This window comes from Eumetopias jubatus, unplaced genomic scaffold (assembly GCF_037043125.1).
Source record: "Eumetopias jubatus isolate StellerSeaLion01/CBP00866 unplaced genomic scaffold, mEumJub1_p1.0 scaffold_14, whole genome shotgun sequence".
Lineage (NCBI taxonomy): Eukaryota > Metazoa > Chordata > Mammalia > Carnivora > Otariidae > Eumetopias > Eumetopias jubatus.
The window spans coordinates 90,856,724-90,876,933 of record NW_028274820.1 but is presented as its reverse complement, the minus strand read 5'-3'; the positions used below and the strand labels follow the sequence as shown (position 1 = coordinate 90,876,933).

Genomic DNA, 20,210 nt, shown 5'->3' with positions numbered 1-20,210 from the left:
TGTGTTGCAACCAGAGCAAATATGTATGTAAATGTCAGTGCTCCCTCAGGCTCCATTGGTGGCAAACATTCCTGACGGATCATAATACGCTTTCCCACTAAGCCAAGACTCCACAACCCAAAAGAGCTACTAAATCAACAGAAATTGGTGTGCAAATTTAAAACTTATTTCAATCCCTAAACAAAAAGGACAATGTGTTTCCAACTGACAAAGGTATGACATTTTTGGTTCAATTTTGGTCCAAATTTGTTCAATTAAGGATCTGAATGACTATGAATTCATATCAATTAAACTACTGAGCACTAAAAAGTCAATGCTTTGGTTTTAATGCTGAGATTTTTTTTTTTAATGCATATAAACTAATCAGATCATGGACACATCAGTATTAAGACTATGAATTTTACTGATTGGCAAAAGCTAAAATGAATTTATAGCATCTTATATCTTTCATAAAGGAAAAAGCAGCAATAAATGAATAAGGACAAAAAAGGTTTTCTCTGAACATTACCTTTTCAGCTGCTCTCCGGTAAGCTCTTGTGCGGAATCGGAGAAACACAGAATCTCTAAGGAACTGCAAATAAGGGTCAAAGCCAGGGGGCCGCAGGCCAGCACCCAAATTAGAAGGAAATGAGCTCTCCACCAAAGTACTAATAAGCTGGCAAAAAGCCCGAGTCAGTGGGTATTCTTCACACCGGGATTCTATTTCATTTAGTTCAACCTACCAAAGAAAAATAAAGACATTTAGTAATATAAAACAATCAGCTATGAAGTACAAAACATCTTGCAGACATTGACTCACTAATTGAACTTACGATCACCACACCAAAAGAAACATAATATACATCACCATTTTTCATTTAGAGGAAAAGACACAAAAGTAGTATATCTAGATCAATCAGATGGAAGAATTTCAAATTCCCACATATTGTTCCTAACTGTGAATTAAAAATAGAAATCTTACGTGTTTCTTTATGAAAAAGAGAGGGGGAGCGTAGAGAGAGAAGAAAAGAAACTAAAACAAGTAAATTCTCACTTCAGGTTGACCCAAGTAACCTAATTAAATTGAATTTAAAGCAAACTTTCAGCTTGGATGGCTGCCATGTAACATCCTTTCCCAACTTTGAAACCTAAAGTATTCTGGTTCCTCTCACGAAAAATTTCATCTCCATTTCAACACTGACCAGACAACACTTCAAATGAAATTATATTAAATTTGAAAATTAGAGGAACCTAACAGGGTTAAGAAAAATTTTTGTTAATTTTCACCATGTGACTGTATGAATAGAGAGCATTTAAACAAAAAGGAAAACTTTACCTCGATACCGATAGCTTGCCTCTGGCTTGGAACCCTTACGGTCTGCAGTATCTTAAAATAGTAAGAAAACGTGTTAGGAACATCCCCCACTCCTCAATGAAAAGTAGTGGCTCTGCAATATAATAGTCATATTCCTCACACAACACATGCATGTATCTTCTGCTACTGATCAGAAAGCACAACTGAGGAGTCTGTGATGGGACTTTCATTAGCAATTGTGTGGGATTCAGGTAGAACCTTCGATTATCTGGGCTTCAGAAAACTAGTAGTTTCTAAGCGCACACAAGAAGCATATGCAGCAAATTTCCTCTGAGATATTCTAGGAATAAATCTTAAGAGGATTTATGGGACAAAATCTCACCAGTGTTCAAGACCAGCCCTACAATTAGCACCAGAAAACCAATAATTAAATTTGTTAAGAAAAGGTCTGTATAGGTTTCTTGTGTGGGCAAAAGTTCTGAGTTAAGATGTTCTGACCTGACCTTGCTAGGGACATAAGCAGTATATGGTATAATTAATTACACTTAATGTTATGTTATTTACCACTCTTACAAGCTGAAAATATACTATCAGGTAGGATCCTTTAAAAACAAATCTTGCTCTAAGAATAAAAATGTCTAAACCCAATCATATTTCATTTTCAGTATAGAGGAGCACTGAACACTTAGAACACTAAGTGGTGATATACTCATAAGTGAAAAAAATGATGTATTAATACTAAACCTAAGGGCACACACCAGCTCCCTGCATTTTGCTCTTATAAAGTATCATTACATCTTCAGGACACACGTTAGAAAATAACTAGAATATTTTACTGCTTCAAAATGGTGTTAGAATCACAGGTTCCTATATGTTTTATTATTTTTAGACAAACACATATTCCACCTAACCATTTTCCTAGAGATATTTCTGTAAAGCACATCCTTATTCTCCTTTTTAATCTTAGGTATATAGTGAATAACTATACCTTCACAGAAAAATTCCAATAGGCCTTACATCTAAAGAAATAAAAGTTAATAGACACACTTTTTCTTTTGGGATGGGACAGGAGGACATAAAAGGAAGCAACAGAAAAGAAAAACTGGTATTCCCCATATTTAATGAGTACAAATAATGTCTGAAGGCTTTTATCAGCCTGGTCTTTTTTTTTTTTTTTTTAAGATTTTATTTATTTATTTGAGAGAGAGAGAGAGAGCACATGAGAGGGGGGAGGGTGAGAGGGAGAAGCAGACTCCCTGCCAAGCAGGGAGCCTGATGCAGGACTCGATCCAGGGACCCCAGGATCATGATCTGAGCCGAAGGCAGTCACTTAACCAACTGAGCCACCCAGGCGCCCTATCAGCCTGGTCTTAAAGACAGAGTTGAGGAATTCTGTCCATTTATTAATATCTCACAGACACTGAAAAACAAAGTCTTAAGAGAAGAACCTATCTCTGGTAACCTAGTGAAGCTGTCAACTGATCTAAAGCGAAAAACCTAAGCCTGTTAGTTTCTGATGCTATGGCTCGGTTCTAAACCACCGGCTCGGTACTAAATCATCAACTGGGAAGTTCATGGCGTACTGTTAAGTTGCAAATTGGATGCCCTTGCTTCTACCATATTATCAAGCCTCACTTTCCAAACTGTAGTAAATAAGAGAGCTTGTAATGCTACCTGAGTGTATTCCAACGACTGCCAAAGGGAAGCAGCAATTTCAGGGGATTTTCCAAAAGCAGCAAGGGTCTTCAGCAGCTCTGCTTTGAGAACAGGGGGAATACTGCATTGCAGGAGTCCCAGAATCACCACAACCGGGGTCCACTGAGGATGTTCACAGAGTGCCAGACGAGCATTTTCACTCTGGGCATCAAACACAAAAAGAACAAGAGAGACTTTCCCATCTTTAAAAGCTAAGAAAAATGACCAGCAATCATCTAAATTGCTAGCACTTATACTGAGTATTCATAGGCTTAATACATACTAAAACAAAGATAAGCCTATGGCTTATGCTTGAGGTGTACCAGTGGATCAAATCAAATTACAGCTCAGTCAATGTAAGGAATAGGGTAGAAAATAGCCTTTTAGAATTACTTTTATAGCTCTAAGTATGGAAAATAATCCATATGAGATAAATGGTCTGCCAGGGTCACATAAATCTTACCTAAGCACTTGTAATCCTTTCTGAAACAATGTAGTATGTTTTTTACTATAATATATGAATGAATACCTTTTAGTTTTTTGAGAAAAAAAATGAAGATATATGTGGTATCAAATGCCACTTTCTTTTTAAGTAGGCTCCACACCCAGCGTAGAGTCCAACACAGGGCCTGAACTCATGACCCTGAGATCAAGACCTAAGCAGAGATCAAGAGCTAGATGCTTAGCTGACTGAGCCACCCAGGCGTGCCAATACCATTCCATTTTAATTCAACAAGAAATAACTACTAACTTTATGGGGGTTTTTTGGTTTTTTTTTAAGATTTTACTTATTTATTTGTCAGAGAGAGAGTGCATAAGGAGGGGGTAGTGGCAGGCAGAGGGAGAAACAGGCTCCCCGCTGGGCAGGGAGCCCAACAGGAGGCTCAATCTCAGGACCCTGGGATCATGACCTGAGCTGAACGAAGGCAGACACTTAACAACTGAGCCACCCAGGCGCTCCCTAACTTTATGTTTTAATGTTTAATAATAATGTTAAGCATTCCTAGAAAAGCCAAAAAGTTAGAAGACACTATTCCTGTCCTTAAGACAGAATGTCTCACTAAGCAATTTTGCTCTAGGAAATAATAGAACTAGAAGAGGTTTCTGAGAAGAGAAATTATGTAATGAAACTCATGTTTCTCATAAAGACTAATTTGATAGTGAGGGATAAGATGGTTTGGTGTAAGAAGAGAATAAAAGTAATTCAGTAAATAACTTTTCTTGGTTTTTTTCTTTCTTTTTTTTAATAAAAAACTTTTCTTTTTAATTAAAAATATTCTTGGGGTTCCTGGGTGCCTCAGTCAGTTAAGCAACCAACTCTTGATTTGGGCTGAGGTCATGATCTCAGGGTCGTGAGATTGAGCCCTGCTTCAGGATCCGTGCTTAGCGTGGAGCCTGCTTGAGATTCTCTCCCTCTGCCCCTCTCTGTCCCCCACTCGCACGTGCACTCTAAAAAAATAAATTCATTAAAAAATAAATTTAAAAAATATATTCTTTATGTATACATAACACCAACACACACATCCACACCTATGTTAGGAAACCTTCTAGAAGGATGTGCAGCCACAACTGATTCTTACTTGCCCTTCTGTTTTCTTTCAGGCATACACTATTATTTTCCCACTAGCTGACAGCAATAAGCTGGGCTACCATTACTACACCCTCTGAAGGTAAAGAAACACAGAGCTTAAAACCAGAATTTTATAAATGCAAAATTCATCACTCATAAACTTCAAGCATTTCATGAAAATTTGGGAGTTCCTTAAAATGCCCCTGTGCTAGAAAACAAATAAAATTACTCTCACATACTGTGGATGATAATTACCCAAGTAATGATGGTAGAGGTGAGCTGTAAAAAAGCAATCAATCCATCCTGCTCCTTCTGGGTGATGCCACGTGAAGGAAGGTGACGGTACTGGACACTATCTGCGCTCGGAAGATCCTTCCGGAGGTGTTCATGGTAAAGCATTAAGGAGTGAAAGAAATGTTCCCAGGAAACAGGACTGCCACCTGTTCCCTGAATATTTTCAACTGTAAAGACAGCACAGAATTTTGTTTCAAGAATGTCTAAGCATGTGCTTGGAAATTGAGGGAGGAAAATAAATTTAAAGCAATAAACTTTGACTTTGTCCTAGATAGAGTGTGTTGTCTAAATTAAGGAGTGTGTTGAAAAAGGGTTAGAATTCCTCTGTAAACTAAAACTCTGGATTAATTTTTCCTCAGGGCTAACAATGGGTGGTGCCCATATAAGTGCAAAGGTAAATTACTGTGGTTGTCAGTTATCTGCTTTATATCCATAAGAGTTCTCTGTGTTGTACTGTAATTATGTAGGGCTACTTTCCCCATCAGATAATTCCTAAATGTGAGCTTCAATTCCCAAAGAGGTAAGTGCAGTCTAGATTTGTAAATTACACTACAAGCAGGCCTTGACAGAGTAGCCAGAACACTGGCCTTAGAGCTGGCAGATCTCAGTTCCAATCCTGCTCTTCCTCGTGACCTTGGGTAAATTACTTCTCTAACCCTCAGTTTCCTCACATGTAAAAATGAAAGTAATAATATCTACCTAACAAAACAGATGCTTAATAAGTATTTCTTTCTCTTCTCTTTTGCAGTGTTTTAAATTTAACCAGACTCAAGTCTGAAAATTAAATGAGGAAATTGGGAGGGTTGACAGAGAAACTCTAAGTACAGAAATTTAGAAAACAAGTACTTATGAACATGAATTTAAAAAAATCAAACTCATGTGGCCAGGGTATATATTCTGTTTTGAGTACCAGATGTGTTCTTCAAAGTTTTTATGTATCAATTCTGATTTCTTAAACCGAATTACATTTTATAAAGCAAACAGTAAAACTGCCCAATCTGTGAGACCATCACTAATGCATAAAGCTACTAATGCGCTTCTTTCCCATTATTATAAAAATAATATATACACCTGGTAGAATCTAGTACAAATAACTAATATTCTTTAATGGGCAGGGTGATAGTGAACTCAAGAATGTCACAACAAACTTAGACAACATCCAGATTTTTCTTACCATGACTACTACCATTGACTTTAAGCAGGCTGAAACAGTAGTGAGCACACTGGGGCCCATTGGCCAATCCCTGGAGCATTTTCAAATAAGGAATGTAAATCGTTGGAGGCAATAGGTCACCCATTTGCCTAACAAACTTTGACAAGACAACCTGAAATAGGGAAAAATCAATAGTTTACAAAAAGCTTATCTTAACTTTTAGGTAGCATGGACTAACTAATAAAGACTACATATGAACTAAAACTAAATGCTCTAATTTGATAATCTGGTATTCTACTTATGAAAAATTTTTTCAAGATCATCATTAGCAATTTAATGCAATTATAGAATACTTTTGTGAATATAAAGTACAATTTTTTTTAAAACATCTCAATGTCACAGAACATAAGACTACTCACATTTTAAATATATAAAGCAATGGAAGAAATTTAGTCCTCTAAAATTAACCAGCAAAGTCAGATATACTTGGAACCCAGGGTTCATGAATCACAGTCAAATTTAGTATGAAGACCTAGGAACCTGAAAGAATTTTGGATGCTAACCTAAATGTACTGTTTTGTGTTCAGCCAGTACCACATTCCTACATTCCTGTTCCGTAAATCCACTTCTTAGTTTTTCCTTTTATCTTGCTTATTCCTTAAATCTAATACCAAAAATACTATTCAGACATTGAGGCTCATTGGTTGTAATTCAGAACTGAAAATGTTACAGATCTCTGGAAATTGTTGTTAAATCTGTTAGGTATAAATGATTTTCTAATTATGGAGAAAAAATCCTTATTTCTAAGAGATATTTATTTACCCAGTAAAAGGGGAAATGTGCTGCTGTCTATAAGTTACTTTAATGTACTCCAGCAAAATCAAAGTAGTAAAAATAGCAGTAGTAGATGAAGCAAACAAGGCAAAATGTTAACAGCTATTATATTGAGATGTTGGGTGTTCATTATAATTATTCTCTCTCCCAAATGCTTGAAATATTTCATAATATAAAGATTTTTTTAATCTTCAAAAAATGTTAATAAGCCATTCTCCAAAACATTTTTTAAATGCGGAGAAAAATAAATGTAAGAAATGCAGTAAAAAGGCATCTGATCTCAGACTCGAGCATAACTGAAAATTATTTGACATAAAGCTTCTAGAACAGCAAATCCCAAAAAGATGAAGATAGATACTGCAATCCATCTTATTTGAGACTGCATATCCTACTTAACATAGGATAGAAAATGGACTTTTTCCTACATTATCTACTGACTCATAGGCATTTTGTCATCAATTCTAACCTCTAAACCTTTCCTTCTAGTACTTTTATACCTCTCCTATCTTCCCCAACTTGTTAAGAATGGTATATATTGGGCGCCTGGGTGGCTCAGTTGGTTAAGCGACTGCCTTCGGCTCAGGTCATGATCCTGGAGTCCCGGGATCAAGTCCCACGTCGGGCTCCCTGCTCAGCAGTGAGTCTGCTTCTCCCTCTGACCCTCTCCTCTCTCATGCTCTATCTCATTCTCTCTCTCAAATAAATAAATAAAATCTTTAAAAAAAAAAAAAAAGAATGGTATATATTGGGGATGCCTGGCTGGCTCAGTCTGTGGAGCATGCGACTCTTGATCTCGTGGTAGCGAGTTCGAGCCCCATGCTGGGTGTAGAGTTTACTTAAAAATAAAATCTTGGGGACACCTGGGTGGCTCAGTCAGTTAAGCATCTGCCTTTGGCTCAGGTCATAATCCCAGGGTCCTGGGATCGAGTCTCGCATCAGGCTCCTTGCTCAGCAGGGAGCCTGCTTCTCCCTCTGCCTGCCACTCCCCCTGCTTGTGTGCTCTCTCTCTCTCTGACAAATGAATAAATAAAATCTTTAGAAAAATAAAATAAAATAAATAATAATATCTTAAGACAAAAAGACAAAAGAATGATGTATGTATTGGTTACTGTCATGCCTGTTGAGTACAGACTAATACTAATACCAATAAAATTCAAATAAATGATACATAGGAAGACTAGACACCTTTCTCTCTACAATTTGACACATACCTAGTATGTTACAAAAGGCTAACTACGTATCAGAACTTAAATTTAAGAGTTTCAAATTTCCAGGGCGCCTGGGTGGCTCAGTTGGTTAAGCAACTGCCTTCGGCTCAGGTCATGATCCTGGAGTCCCGGCATCGAGTCCCGCATCGGGCTCCCTGCTCGGTGAGGGGCCTGCTTCTCCCTCTGACCCTCCCCGCTCTCATGTACTCTCTCTCTCTCTCATTCTCACTCTCTCAAAATAAATAAATAAATCTTTAAAAAAAAAAAAAAGAGTTTCAAATTTCCTTAAGAAAACAGTGTAAATTTCTAAGTTACACAAGAGGTCAGTTGTGTTAATGGCAATAACATCAGGAAATAACATTTTTTCATGGTTCAAGACTCCCAATTATCATACCAAGGTAGAAAAGTAGAAAAACTAAGAGCTCACCTGGCGTTGAGGGGGTCGCTGATGAGCCACCCCAAGGTAAGAACCCATGATAGTGGAAGTCTGAAGAGGCTCTGAGGGACACCAATATTCGAGAGCAAGCTCCAAATTAAAAGGGTTCTTTTTATATAGCTCACCAATCTGCAAAGTGTAAGCAAAGACTGGGTGAAAATGCCTATAACTCAACAATTACTTTTAAGTGAAAATTTACATTTTTATGGAATTCACTTGTAGATTTGAAACATTAGAAGTGAAACTTTCTACAGTTAGGGAATAAATAATAGAAGGAGGGAGAGATGACCATCCATCCAGTGTAATGGCTTACCAAGAGCATTAAGTGTTCCAGATCTCTTCTAAGTGAAATGGGAGGTTCATTACCCATCTGCATACTCATATGAATTATTCGAGCATCTTCATCTGCCCGATTCCTCAACTGTTTCACCTATTAAATACATTACATAGTTTAATATGGAAATTTAGTATATAGGTTAATAATACCAAAATCAGGCAACTGTCTAGAAGTGATTACATAATAGAAAAACTGTTTAAACATCTATTCCACATTAATGGCATGAAGAAATATGCTAGGAATTTTGTGATACCACTATCCATAATTTAAAAATATCTTAAAATGTCAGTGCATTTTCCAGTACAGAGAAGTTGAGTCTTAACTACAGTATTTCTCAAAAGGAACATTACTGACATTTTGAACAGGACATTTCTTCACTGGGTTGGATCATCCTGAACACTGCAGGACAGTTTAGCATCTCTGGACTACCCACTTCCACCAATAACTCCACCAAAGATTTTAACAAGGAAAAGTGGTGCCACTAATTTCCCACTCTCTGAAGGACATTATTGCACTGGCTGAGAAACATCACCTTATAACATTCGTGTGAACTAAACGCCAACTGATAGAAGAAACTACTCTCTTTTAAAAACAAAACAAAAAAAGCAGGACAAACCCACAATTCAATACTCCTCTCTCAATATTTATTAGAACAAGTATACACAATCTGTAAGGACATGGAAGGCTTAACACTATCAACCAACTTTCCCTAATGGGCATTTACAGAATACTCCACAGAACAGCAGGAGAACATACATTCCTTTCGTGTGTGCATACAACATTTTCCAAGATAGGCCATATTCTGAATCATAAAACAAACCTCAGCCAATTTAATATAAATTGAAATCCTGTAGAGTATGTTCTCTGACCACAACAAAAATAAACTAGCATCAGTTACAGAGAGATGCCGGGAAGCCCCCAAATATTTGGAAATTAAACAACACTTCTAAATAATCCACTGATCAAAGAAGTCTCAAGGAAAATTAAAAAACATTAAATTGAACAAAAAGGAAAACACAACATATCAAAATTTATGTGACACAACTAAAGCAATAATTAGAGATAAATGTGTAACATTAAATATTTGTATTAGAAAAAAAGGTTTCAAATCAATAATCTAAGCTTCTACCTTAATAAATTGAAATTAGAAATGCGAATTAAGCCCAAAGCAAAAAGGAAGAAAATAATGTAGAGCAGAAATCAGTAACAGTGAAAACAAAGTATAAGAAAATCAATGAGGCCAAAAGCTGGTTCTTTAGGAAGTTCAATAAAATTGATAAACCTCTAGCCAGGTTAATTAAGAAGACACACACACACACACACAGAAGATACAAATTACCAAAATTAAGAATGAAAAAAGAAACATCATTACAGATCCTACTAATAGTATAATAAAGGAATATTGGGAATAACTTTATGCCAATCAATCTGAATAAAAAGGACAAATTCACTGATACACACAAACCAAAGCTTGTTCAAGAAGAGACCGATAACCTAAATACTCCTATTATCTACCAAAGTACTCCAATTATGTGAATTCACTCTTTATGTTATTCAAGCCATTTATGATTATCTTTCCATAACTAAAGTCCCATCTGGACTACTGATTAGGAAACACTTAAGACTTAACCTTTCTATGACTTCATTTCTGCAAACGTAAAATGAAAGGATTAGCATGCTTCTTCCTATTCCAAAATTCTGTGATATTAATCTATCAAGTCCTTCGAGGTTACTGAGGGTTCAGGTTTTCTGTTAAAGTATTCCTTGACTATTCTAGTCCTGAGGGAGCTATTCTTAGCCTAAATAAATCCATAAATTTACTGTCTATACCTCTCATTTACTGTTACTACCTAATCTCTCCAACTAGATTATAAATTCTTTATTGGTAAGGAATGAGTCTACTACTTATTTGTCTTCTTCACGACTTCTAGTATAGTACCTGGCACACAGGAGAAACTCAACAAACACTTAATTCATTAAATAATGAATAAGCACTTCACTCCCTGATCGTTTGTTGCCACTTGAGGTAGTCTTTCCATTTGCCTTATGTGTTTCAGGAGGTATGGTAGCAGAACTGTACTACAGTATTACAAGTATAGGTCCTTTAGGGTGTTTTTAAATACACACACACAAAAAGTGAGTTCATAGGGTTTTACGCCCTCATTTATTTCCTGCCCGCATTTTGATGGCTTCCTTGGAACAAAACTGCACAAAAAAACATATGCTCTGGAGAAACTGTCTGAAATGGCTCTAAGAATCCCTTTTTGGATCAAAGTTACAGCTTGAACTCTTTATTTGAAAGTAGCCTTTGCATTTGTTTCTTAAATCCATTACATTACCTGTATGCATGAAGTCCATTTATACACTATAAAGAGTCTACACAATTATCTATAAGACTGGAGATTTTCCACTATGCCTCTTCCAAATCATGTATAAATATATCAATACGACAATCTAAGCATTGATCCCTGGGGTATCATGACGTTAACAATTTTCTACGCATAGTAATTTAACTATCACTCTCTCCTTATAAACTATTCTCAATGTCAAATATTTTGTTCTTTTAGCTTAGTCTCAATTACCAGGTCTTATTTCATTTTCATGAATTACTAATTCAAAAGCTGTAAAACAACTATTGTCAAATTATAGTCTACAATAAAAGATTTTATTAATTTCCAAACATAAAGTGAATTGACCAGTTTTATTATTTCATAAAAATTTTCCACTATTTTTTACTTATCTTACATTATTATACCTACCTTCATTGGCATAAGTGCAAGGAAATCTGTGATGAGATTATGGACTCTACGGATATAAAATTCCTCCTGATAGAAGTTTTCTGACACCACTACGGATTCAGTGAGGAACAGGAAAACATTGTCAGCAATTGCGAGCTCTGCCATTGCTTCATCTGCTTCTGTAAATTCAGCCAGAGCTAGAAATATATTTAAAAAACAGCACATGAAGGGTAAGTTATTAAACTAGATTATAACATTTCAGAATACTCTCTTGATGTTTCAAAATTCAGGTATCTTCTGAACCTTCAAGCATGTGCTATGTAAAAAATAAGACTGTATTACTGTAATAGACTCACAAACACAAAAGAGCTACTGAAAAAGTACATTAGAGGGGCGCCTAGATGGCTCAGTCGTTAAGCATCTGTCTTCGGCTCAGGTCATGATCCCGCGGTCCTGGAATCGAGCCCCGCATAGGGCTCCCTGCTCCGCAGGAAGCCTGCTTCTCCCTCTCCCACTCCCCCTGCTTGTGTTCCCTCTCTCGCTGTGTCTCTGTCAAATAAATAAATTAAAAATCTTAAAAAAAAAAAAGTACATTAGGAAACCATGTGCTCTTCACAGTAACAACATGAGCAATAAAAAATTACTTCAGAGATATATGATGTAACACTGATACAGTAAGGGAGTTATTATCAAAACATTAACATATGAAAATGACGCTAAGGCTTTAATCTCAATGAAATGAACTAGATCATTCAGAAAAAGTCTTCACAGCTAATAAGTGAGACCAAGACCTGAACATGACCACCTAAGTAACTCTTCTAATTTGATAACAAAGTAGCAAAAATTGAAAAACTAAACCTTAACCTAAACACAAACTGGTCTACTTGTAACTTTTTTTAGCTTTTTATTCAAAATATTTCAAATAGGTATCTAAACAGACCAATATAATGAACCACCACAAAACCCATCAGCTAACTTTGATGTTATACATTTATGCAATCATATTTCATCTAGATCTCCACGTATTCCCAAATGAGATTTAAGCAAATGCCAGACAATTTAACATTTCATTTGTACATATTTCAGTATACAACTCAAAAGAATACTTTAAAAACAAAGAATTAACCCTACATACAAATAACATTATACCTTAATACCATTATATCTTAAAAAAAAAAATTCCTCAATATCAAATATCCACACAGTAATCAAATTTACAACAGTCCCATAAATGCTATAAAAGATTTTAGTTTGGTTTTTTGCTTTTTGTCTTTTTGTGCAACTTGTTTGCTTGAATAAGATCTACAGATTGTTTGAGTGATACATCTGTAGACTCCTCCTGTATCTTTTTAATTTTTCACTTGCCCTTTCTCTGCTGCAGAAACTGGACTTTTATCCTACAGTTTCCACAATGTGGTTCGATATCTATCCCAGTGGTATAGTTAACATACTCCTCTGTCTTCTGGTTATACTAAAAATTGGTAGTTTGATCTAGAGACCTGATATGACTTACATTCAATTTTTTTGGTAAAAGTATGTCACAGGTGCTGCTGTGTCCTTCCATCAAAAAATACACCGTTGCTTGCTTCTTTTAAATTTACATATAAAACTGCTAGGTAACTGTGGTAATCTGGCTTTGGAAAAGAATTGTGTGTAGTTCATTCTACTTGAGCGTTATACAGACCAAATACAGAGTATGCTACTCAAAGTACATTTTCATTGCCTTGAAAAGGGTCAGGAATAGATAGATGTAAGCCAAGAGTTTCAACCAGAGGAAAACAGATAGGTTTTTACGTTTTATTTTGCATTTTGAAATAAAGCCTGCATATCTACCCATACCATACAAACTCCTTGAGAACAAAATAGTTTAATTCTTTATGACTAATACTTATTAAAATTTCTAATTAAATATTAATAACAACTAATTACAAACCTTCACTTGAATTCAGAAATACTAGAACTTAAATCACATGATCAATTCAAGAACTATTTCTTGAAGACTATTTAGGTAATAAAGCATCAATTTTTTTTATTATGTTATATTAATCACCATACATTACATCATTAGTTTTTGATGTAGTGTTCCATGATTCATTGTTTGCGTATAACACCCAGTGCTCCATGCAGAACGTGCCCTCTTTAATACCCATCACCAGGCTAACCCATCCCCCCACCCCCCTCCCCTCTAGAACCCTCAGTTTGTTTCTCAGAGTCCATAGTCTCTCATGGTTCATCTCCCCCTCAGATCACCCCCTTCATTATTCGCTTCCTGCTATCTTTTTTTTTTAACATATAATGTACTATTTGTTTCAGAGGTACAGGTCTGTGATTCAACAGTCTTACACAATTCACATCGCTCACCATTGCACATACGCTCCCCGATGTCTATCACACAGCCACCCCATCCCTCCCACCCCCCCCAGCAACCCTCAGTTTGTTTCCTGAGATTAAGAATTCCTCATATCAGTGAGATCATATGATACATGTTTTTCTCTGATTGACTTATTTCACTCAGCATAATACCCTCCAGTTCCATCCATGTTGTTGCAAATGGCAAGATTTCATTCCTTTTGATGGCTGCATAATATTCCATTGTGTATATATACCACATCTTCTTTATCCATTCATCTGTCGATGGACATCTTGGTTCTTTCCATAGTTTGGCTATTGTGGACACTGCTGCTATAAACATCGGGGTGCACGTACCCCTTTGGATCCCTACATTTGTATCTTTGGGGTAAATACCCAGTAGTGCAATTGCTGGGTTGTACAGTAGCTCTATTTTCAACTGTTTGAGGAACCTCCATACTGTTTTCCAGAGTGGCTGCACCAGCTTGCATTCCCACCAACAGTGTAGGAGGGTTCCCCTTTCTCCACATCCCCGCCAACATCTGTCATTTCCTGACTTGTTAATTTTAGCCATTCTGACTGGTGTGAGGTAGTATCTCACTGAGGTTTTGATTTGGATTTCCCGGATGCTGAGCGATGTTGAGCACTTTTTCACATGTCTGTTGGCCATTTGGATGTCTTCTTTGGAAAAATGTCTGTTCATGTCTTCCACCTATTTCTTGATTGGATTATTTGTTCTTTGGGTGTTGAGTTTGATTAAGTTCTTTATAGATTTTGGATACTAGCCCTTTATCTGGTATGTCATTTGCAAATATCTTCTCCCATTCTGTTCGATGTCTTTTGGTTTTATTGACTGTTTCCTTTGCTGTGCAAAAGCTTTTTATCTTGATGAAGTCCCAATAGTTCATTTTTGCCCTTGCTTCCCTTGCCTTTGGCGATGTTTCTTGGAAGAAGTTGCTGCGGCTGAGGTCAAAGAGGTTGCTGCCTGTGTTCTCCTTTAGGATTTTGATGGACTCCTGTCTCACATTTAGGTCTTTGTAAACTGAGTGTTAATGTCTAAAAAATTTATTGAAATTTGGAGTTTAATAAAGTTTCAAACACTATAAATTAGCGTAGTAAACATGTTTGGTAAGTTTTTCAGAAGTCTATGAAGAGAGTAGTAACTAATTTTTCAAAATTCCTATTTTATTAAAACTTGTCTGGGGGAACGTGGGTGGCTCGGTAGGTTAAGGATCTGCCTTTGGCTAAATTCGTAATCCCAGGATCCTGGGATCAAGCTCCATATCGGGCTCCCTGCTCAGTGGGGAGCCTGCTTCTCCCTCTCCTGCTCACCCTAACTGTGCTCTCTCTCTGTCAAATAAATAAAATCTTTAAACACAGGGGCACCTGGGTGACTCAGTCAGTTGGGCATCTGCCTTTGGCTCAGGTCATGATCCCGGGATCCTGGGATCAAGCCCCGCGTCAGGCTCCCTGATCAGTGGGAGGCCTGCTTTTCCCTCTCCCTCTGCCTGCCACTCCCCCTGCTTGTGTTCTTTCTCTCTGTCAAATAAATATTAAAAATAAATAAATAAATAAAATCTTTAAAGACAAACAACAAAAACTTGTCTATATTATTTCAAGAATGGCCTTTTTTTTGAGAGAGAGAGAGAGTGTGCGTGCACGCGTGCACACAAGTGGGGAAGGGGTAGAGGGAGAGAATCCTCAAGCAGACTCCCCACTGAGCACGGGAGCCCTGAGATCCGACCTGAGCTGAAATCAGGAGTTGGATGCTTGACCAACTGAGCCACCCAGGCACCCCTAACATATTTTATTTTTAAATAATACTAATTTTTAATTTGTGAAAAATTATTTTGTGAAAACCAAAGAAGAAAACATAAAAAAAAAATAGTAAATTTTAATTTAAAAAATTATGATACCGCCATTTCAAATTTTACACTCTTAAGGAAAAAAAGAAGCTAAAAGAGCACTGTCACTGGCTCTAATAAAGAGAAATAATATTTCATGAAAGTTCTTTCGGGAAACAAGAAAAAAAAATTGGTATTTCACCACATTCCAAAGCTTCATTTAACACAACTCTAGATACCTTCCTGTGCTCATGCTTATATATGTCAAAGATAATACTTCTTTCAAAATACCATTGAAGTTGATATGTTCTTTCTCATAACTAAATTACCTACAATCAATTTACCTGTCACATCAGGTAGCTGAGATATTCCTCTCAATGCCAGTGCCCAGGCAAGTCTAACAGTGGCTTGCAGCCCAGGCAGTTTCCAAAGCTGTGAGTCTTGAAGGCGGGAGTGAATTGTTGCAATGTACTGTCTTTCTGTCAACAGTGGAAGTTGATGAATCATATCTGAAAACACAAAAATAGACCACTATACCGAAAAGTAGAAAAATTCTCACTTTTGATATACAAGAGTAATGTCTAAAAATCAGAAATCAGAGTACTCTTATCAAATAACTGTGGACTAATTAACATTAATGTTTGACAAACCAAAAACAAAATTATCACCACAAAAATTATATGCAAACAAACTGAAAGAGGCAATCGACAATTCTAAATTTTAATTCTATTTTTTTCAATTTTTTTAAATAAACTTACTATAAAAAATTTAAAAAACAGTTAAAGAGTCACTCATTTTTTCCTGTATATAAATTCTAAAATATATCAGGGTGCCTGGCTGGCTCAATCGGTTGAGCGTGTGACTCTTGATCTTGGAGTTCTAAGTTCAAGCTCCACATTGGGTGTAGAGACTACTTAAAAATAAAATCTTTAGGGGTGCCTGGGTGGCTCAGTCAGTTAAGCATCCGACTCCTCATTTTGGCTCAGGTCATGATCTCAGAGTCATGAGATCGAGGCCTGTGTCAGGCTCCATGGAGCCTGCTTAAGATCCCTCTCTCTTCCTCTCCCTCTGCCCCCACTGCACTGCTTGTGCATTCTCTCTCTCTAAAAAAACAAAATATAAAATCTTTTAAAAAATAAATAAAAATTAAATATAAATCAATGCCATTTAAAGATCAAAAAAAGATATAATTTGGGGCACCTGGCTGGCTCAGTTGGTGGAGTGTATGACTCTTGCTCTTGGGGTTGTGAGTTCGAGCCCCATGTTGGGTGTAGAGGTTACTTAAAAATAAAATCTTTAAAAAAAAAAAGAATTTTACTAGAGAAATGCCTGAATTTAAAATATCAAGCAAAAACTGGCCAAAACAAAGGATCCAAATTGCAAACAAGTATCTACTCTGATTATAACAAATGAAATTGCTAAATAATACTAATTTTCAATTTACAGTTCAATTATACTATGGTACTTCAAACAAGCACAGGATTCTGAATAAATACTAAAATGGGAAACACCACTAACACCTAAGAATTCATTTATTTTACTTCATTATTTTCTTGTACTTCCTTTTGATGTCAGTGGTTCCCAACCTTTAACAAAGAACACATTCTGTATTTAATTTCCTGTTTTAAAAGTTTCCATCTACTACTATACATGTACTCTACTAATTCACTTCTCCCATTTATTAATCAAACATATACAGAACAACCAACAAGAAATTACAGTCAAAATGAGTTAATTAATATAAGCATCCTAAATTTATAAAATTACAACCTAATACAAAACCTTCCATTTTAGCCTATGAAACCTTCCAGGCATTTCATTTTGCTTTTGAAAGTCCCACTTACAAGTTTCCATGAACACAGTCTGTCCCTACTTAATTCTGTGCTTTACTTCATTCAAGACAGGAAATCTGACGAATGTAGTAATAGGCAGCATTCCTAAATGAGCACAGGTAGCACTTATTCTGTGACATGCAGAGCACTGTGTGACAATTTGACTGGAGGAAAGGGGTACTTAGGTTTTCCATAAGCCTTTCCTAATGCCTAAGGATGGTCACCAAACATGAGTGGAAAATGTCTATCCTCCTTACATACTTAGAGAACACGCCGATGACACGATCAAAAGTGGACAGAGGTAATGATGTAATGTATGGTGATTAACATAAAAAAAAAGTGGACAGAGGATAACTTTTCAAGTAAGTATAAATATCTGTGCTGTTAAAAGGCAATAATCTTCCAATAATCTTCGGGAATCATTTTTGAGATCCTCATTTCTAAGCAGTAGTTTATGAGGTTACCAAGTAAAAGTATTACCCACTTCAGAGAAAATATAAATTAGAGAGGATGTATTACTAAAAATGATAGTTATCCTCCCTTAGAATGTTTTCATGAAAGGTTTGAAATGTGAATAATTAATATAAAGAAACAAGCAATGAATTGCACATGCAGAACTCATGAACATGTATTACATAACTTTTACCACTTTCCTATTCCAAAACTGAAAAGGACAATAGAGATATCCAACACGGTACATATTTTTAAAAAGGTGATCTTACTGATGAATTACGCACACAGGAAAAAATACAGGAATAAAATATACAATTTTTTATTTTAGTAGTTAAAATATTGCCCTTAAGGGTAACCTCCAAAATTTAATCTGATTTTTTTAAATAAAGACATTAATAGGTATAAAATTCAATACCATCTCTTTCCTCTGTGCTTTGTTCTATAAAACTGATATCAAAGCAGTACAGAAGCGCCATAAGAAGAGCCAGATTCACGGCATCCAACGAGCCATTAGCCTCAACTGTCACTTTTTCCAAATGGCCAATAAGAAGCAGAGTGTCATCTTTGCCTAAAGGTGACTGACAAGCCCAGGCAAAAAGGCTTTCTGCCAGAGACTGCCTGCACTCCTTGATGAGATCAGAAACCTAGAGATAAAAATGTATGATCATCAGTATACATAAATCACAGTGAAGCCTGGTCTTATTCCAAAAAGTAAACTACCTTTTACAAAGCTAACTAACTAAATAAATCTATCTGAATCCACAAGTAACCCTAAAATCTCACCTCTAGAATTCTAAACAAACCCTATTGTTAATTCCTCATTTTAAGTTCCAAGCTCCTTTATGTAATGAAGGAGCTTGGAACTTATGTAATTCCTTGGAACTTCATGTAATTCCTTCAAGCGTTCATTCCAGAAAAAGAGCTACAATAGCACATAAGTGACTAGAAAGAAGTGAAAACAGCTGAAAGTCAATTTTGGATAGAGATGCCTATACATTTCAATGGACATTAGCAATTTTCCTATGCCTGTGTTAGAATGTTCTAAATGCCATGACTTTTCTGCCTGAGATCTGACACAGACGACCCATGAACTGATCTCATTGAACCCTTGCCTCTTTTCGGTGTTTTTCACTGCCCAAACCTCTCTCCCGCTGTAGTTTCTCAAACTCATTGTTCACATCAATCTGTGACACCAGAGTAAGGACTTTATAAGTCAATCCTTGCTCCATCAGCTCCTCTGTAAAGTGGGTTGTCATGGAAACCAGCTCTGGACTGTAATGAAAAGAAATCAATGGAGAAAGTTACAATGAACAGTCACGTCTACACTTCATCATACAGATACAGCAAGCGCTCTTGACAATAATGTTTCATTACTAGAAAAAAAACAGGATGAATTGTAACTCAGCTCTTTTCATCCTTGCTAGGTAATTAGGCATCAATAAACTTCTAACCATAAATAATTATTTTTTATTTGTAAACTAAATAAAGCAGCTTTAATCTGTCACTCTTTGCAGAATACTCAGTTATGTTACATATTTTACTTAAATTATACATACTAAAAGGAGAAATTTTTGTTATTTCTAATAATTAAAATAACAATCCGACAAGTAATTTCCAAAAAAAGCCCTGAAATCCAAAGAAGCAAACAGACCTGAGTTCGAGGGTCCATGTTTTTCCTCGTCTGGACTGTATCAAGGCTTTCAGGGAGTTTGCAATGCACCGTTTTCCATCCCAGTATAAAAGAACAGCTACTAATCCTCTGGTGAGACCAGGAAAATGTGGCTGTTGGTGCTCTCCTAGATAGGGGAGTTTAGAAATAATTTAGTAAATACGTGTTTAGGAGACAAAAAATTACTATACCAATGTTCAGTTCAAAGAAATCACAGAATCTCAGGGTTCAAGAGGTCCTATGGTCCTCTACTCCAAACACCCACCTACTGTCTTCCTCCTCCCACATCCTCAAGAGGCCATCCAATTTGTGCTGGAACACCAGTACTCACATGGAACTCACCATTTCCCAAACTCTCAACCTCACCTTCATCCACGATTTCCATATGCTGGTCTCACTGCGGTCCACTGAGTCTAATAATAGTTAATGCCCATTTCCCCCTCTTTCACATGAAGTCTTTCAAATGTTTAGAAGTTTCTTCCCCTAGAGTTTTCTCTGAAAAGT

General features: G+C 36.4%; 1 protein-coding gene across 1 annotated transcript in view; it reads right to left on the bottom strand.

The window, feature by feature from the left end:
• The window catches only part of NUP205 (nucleoporin 205), a 78,301-nt gene that overhangs the window by 46,200 nt on the left and 11,891 nt on the right, over positions 1-20,210 (bottom strand). The window contains exons 4-15 of the mRNA XM_028106277.2: positions 19,689-19,833; positions 19,150-19,309; positions 18,453-18,681; positions 16,097-16,261; positions 11,581-11,756; positions 8,798-8,914; positions 8,476-8,613; positions 6,028-6,178; positions 4,815-5,020; positions 2,969-3,151; positions 1,316-1,366; positions 509-718 (exon numbers count right to left, since the gene is read on the bottom strand). Of these exons, the coding sequence (XP_027962078.2) occupies positions 509-718; positions 1,316-1,366; positions 2,969-3,151; positions 4,815-5,020; positions 6,028-6,178; positions 8,476-8,613; positions 8,798-8,914; positions 11,581-11,756; positions 16,097-16,261; positions 18,453-18,681; positions 19,150-19,309; positions 19,689-19,833 (1,931 nt within the window). The remainder of the gene's footprint in view (positions 1-508; positions 719-1,315; positions 1,367-2,968; positions 3,152-4,814; positions 5,021-6,027; positions 6,179-8,475; positions 8,614-8,797; positions 8,915-11,580; positions 11,757-16,096; positions 16,262-18,452; positions 18,682-19,149; positions 19,310-19,688; positions 19,834-20,210) is intronic.